The 3624-nt window shown below is 44.3% G+C and overlaps 2 protein-coding genes across 2 annotated transcripts in view; both read right to left on the reverse strand.

Moving 5' to 3' along the window:
* The window catches only part of LOC106807638 (cystathionine beta-lyase-like), a 7337-nt gene extending 4668 nt beyond the window's left edge, over window positions 1-2669 (reverse strand). Inside the window, exon 1 of the mRNA XM_014810048.1 lies at window positions 2517-2669. Within this exon, the coding sequence (XP_014665534.1) occupies window positions 2517-2669 (153 nt within the window). The remainder of the gene's footprint in view (window positions 1-2516) is intronic.
* The window catches only part of LOC106807639 (endosomal/lysomomal potassium channel TMEM175-like), a 7291-nt gene continuing 5871 nt past the window's right edge, over window positions 2205-3624 (reverse strand). Inside the window, exon 3 of the mRNA XM_014810049.1 lies at window positions 2205-3583. Within this exon, the coding sequence (XP_014665535.1) occupies window positions 2840-3583 (744 nt within the window). The 3' untranslated portion in view covers window positions 2205-2839. The remainder of the gene's footprint in view (window positions 3584-3624) is intronic.

The following is a 3624-nucleotide window of genomic DNA, read 5'->3' on the forward strand; positions in this document are numbered from 1 at the left end:
TCTTATAAACGACATATAGTTTCAGTTATAATATGGATAAATTTGCCCTAAAATGAATATCGTTCGGTTAAATAGCATTTAGGTATAAATATAATTGCACTTTTGTGGCCCTCGGTCATTTACCTGCAAAATAAAAATGCAAATACGCAACTTTTTCAGGGTGGCAGCACGGTCGCGGGTGTCATGGCGCCGTTCAAATTTCGTAGCGTTGATGTGTAAATAATTAATTAAGTATCTGGTGACAAATACATGTGGGTATAGACGATTTGTTATACAGTAAGTACAGTTGTATGCAGTAAAATCCTAGAGGCTACTGTCCCTTTAAAAGTCCATAATATAAAATAAAAATAGAATTTTCTATTATGAACTCTTGGTGTATATGCATGTGTGTGGGGTGCGTGGGACGTAGGCTCCTGTCCGTTCGTTCGTTCGTTCGTTCGTTCGTGCGTGCGTGCGTGCGTGTGAACGTGTGTGAGTGCGTGCGTGCGTGCGTGCGTGCTTGAACAATGAAGAATTGCGGTTTTAGTCGGAGTGCTAGTCAACAAGCTATCTCAAGGCCAAGTTTTGATCGTTTGCCAAGACTTTGATTTTGATTATTGATTATCGATTTTAATGATTGATTGTGATTGTTGATTTGTTATTTTCCAAGTGGAAATTATCAAATGAGTTTTGAATTTAGGATTTTGAAATTAAAGGCCAAGAAATGAGAAATAGAGGCCGCATTCTGAGGCGAACAATCACATATATATTATTCACAGTAAAACACCAACCCTGGCCGAATAGAGTACCGAAGTGTGACGTCACGTTGGCAAGACAACGTACGGGCTGGTTCTACACAACTTACAAGCCCCTGGCTCCATAACATTAACTGCGTGAAAATGTTGTGCGTACGTAAAACACGAGTGTGTGCGCTGCAGACAGCGGTAAAGTATCGGTAGCAAGTCGATCTTACAATATTTAATGAATTTTTTTACTGTTAATTTTTGTTTGTTTTTTTGTTGCTTTTCACTTCTATTCTTTGGAAATCTATAAAAACTGCAATAATGACTCTCAGAATGATGGTTACAATCGGGTACAAAACACGACACGCGGTTAATGTTACCAGAGCATATGATTGTGTAGAACCAGTTGAACCGTTGTCATGCCACCGTGACGTGATCACTTCGGTACTCTATAGAATATATATGTGAATATTTCACTTCTAAAGTGCGGTGGATAACGTTCTATTGCGCATAGCTTCTATATATAGACCCGCGTGCCGCAAGCGGGCTCCATGCTGCATCGTGCAGCTGCAATCGATACATATCACGTTCACGGAGTTTACCGACACTGCTAAAATATTTGCTACAGGTGTAGGTTGTCACCTTATAGCGTTCAGTAGGACACACCGACTAGAACTGATAGCAAAGATAATTATATATATATATTATATATATATTATTATAAAATAAGATATATATATATATAGCATATAACAAAAATCAAAGTATAATAATTTAATTTATATGGTAGTAGATTAGTTTATATTAGTTTATATTAGTATATATAATTTGTTTATAATTTACTATTATTTTATTTTTTTAATGGCCGATGTGTCTGTGATATAATTATCATGACCAGCGCCGCGGTGTCAATCGCTCGATGTCATCCGGGCATTCGATGACTAAAGTATTAAAATCCGACCAGCTGAAACCAATAGTCAGAGTGGTAGACACCAAAGTTCCAATCTGGATAAAACAAGTAGACTTCGTTCTCAATCAAACTCGGCAGACGACATTGTTATCACTCTCACAAGACCGTGCTGCCTTGCTGTCAAACGTTATAGAGTAAGTTACGTAGAAACTCAAGCGGCAAAAGTTACAGAGCCAGGGCCGTAACCTCTGTGGGAAGGCAATGGGGGCAGCTGCAACCCCTAGATTTTTACAGCAAAATTAAAATATAAGCTTAGCTAATAATCGTAAATAACCCTAACGTAATTTTTTGGGGTCACTTATCCGTGAAATCCTTCTCTCAGACCCACCACCCTTACCACACTATGGACGTCGATCAAGAGCTGCGCCCGTCGCTCATCATTAATGCACAAGATTGTAGCGAGTGTTGGCAACACCGCCAAAGACCACAAACATTTGAGATTGGCTTTGATGCGATGCACTCGCAATGTATGTGGTCTTTGGTACGTATGAATGTACTCTTTTGTACTCGTATAAAGTATGTGGTATATATTTATATATAGAGAGCGTTAGTTACACTGTACCCATCACGTTGTAAAAATCACAAAATCAATTGTAAATAATAATGCAATTTTTGATACCAATTTCGTGTACATGTACATATTTAAATTTTCACACATTTTAAATAGGAATGTATCAAAGCTCTGCAACTGAAATAAAAAAAGACTAGCGTGTACATAATTTTGCTGCCTCAACTTCTCATGTCTATGCTCACTATCTCTTCATAACACAAATTCTATTCTGCTCTATATGTTCATACTATTTCAGCAGCATCACTCTATTCACTATGTCACATGTAATCTTGCTCTCTGTATTCAGACAGTTCTTGCAATAGCTTGCCATCTTGAAAAACTTCCAGTCTATCAAATCATACTTGTTGTTGTTTCCACAATTATCTATCGGTGACATTCCTGCCTCCTGTCGAATTCGATAATGCATCACCTACTCCCTCAGTGTCATTCTTTATGAATTCAGCTTTGCATCGTCTACTCTCTTGATGACACTTCCACTGAATTCAGCTTTGCATCACCTACTCTCTGTGTCATTCCTTTTGAAATCAGCTTTGCATCGTCTACTCTGGGTGACCTTCTTGCGGATTTGTGCCGGTATCACAGTATTCCCGCCGCACTAGACATGCTCGCGTCGAATTCCGATCTGTCGACGCTCATGCCTCGCGTCCTGTACTCGAGGAACATCGCAAAGATCTTCATGCCGAGAAAGACGAGAGGAACCGCGAGCTGCATTCCAAAGAACAACGCGATCGTCACGGCGCCGCGCTGCAAGCTCACGAAGAACACGGCGAGCGTCACGACGGGGTAGACGACCAGCTTCGCCGCCAGGTGGCCGTGGCTGCGCCCGCCGAACGCGATCTCCGGCTCCAGCAGCTGCTCCCCCTGGCGGCACAGCGCCGCGATCCACACGCACGCCATGAAGGTGGCGCCGAGGAACACGCACGCGCAGTTCATCTGGATCGCGATCATCTCGTTCGTGAGACGCACGTCGCGGGGGCTCACCGGCGCGTCGTCGCCGCGCGGACGCATCACGAACTCGCCGGCGAGCTTGAACCCGAGCGGCAGCAGTCCGATCGCGAACAGCGAGAGCGTGTTGAACATGAGCATGGCGTCGTCGACGCACCGCACGCCCGCCAGCAGCGAGTGATGCAGGAACCAGAGCGTCGCCACGGTGATGAACGTGCCCGCGTACGCGACAAACACGGGAGCGGCGTCGGCGAGCGCGGGCAGCAGGCCACCGGCGGCGGCGACCTCGTCCGCCGTCGGCACGTCGCGCTCGGAGATGTCGAGGATGACGAGCGTCGCGACGATCGCGCATATGGCGTCGGCGAAGCTGGTCGTCTACCCCGTCGTGACGCTCGCCGTGTTCTTCGTGAGCTTGC

The sequence above is a fragment of the Priapulus caudatus genome, unplaced genomic scaffold, assembly GCF_000485595.1.
Source record: "Priapulus caudatus unplaced genomic scaffold, Priapulus_caudatus-5.0.1 Scaffold227, whole genome shotgun sequence".
NCBI lineage: Eukaryota > Metazoa > Priapulida > Priapulimorpha > Priapulimorphida > Priapulidae > Priapulus > Priapulus caudatus.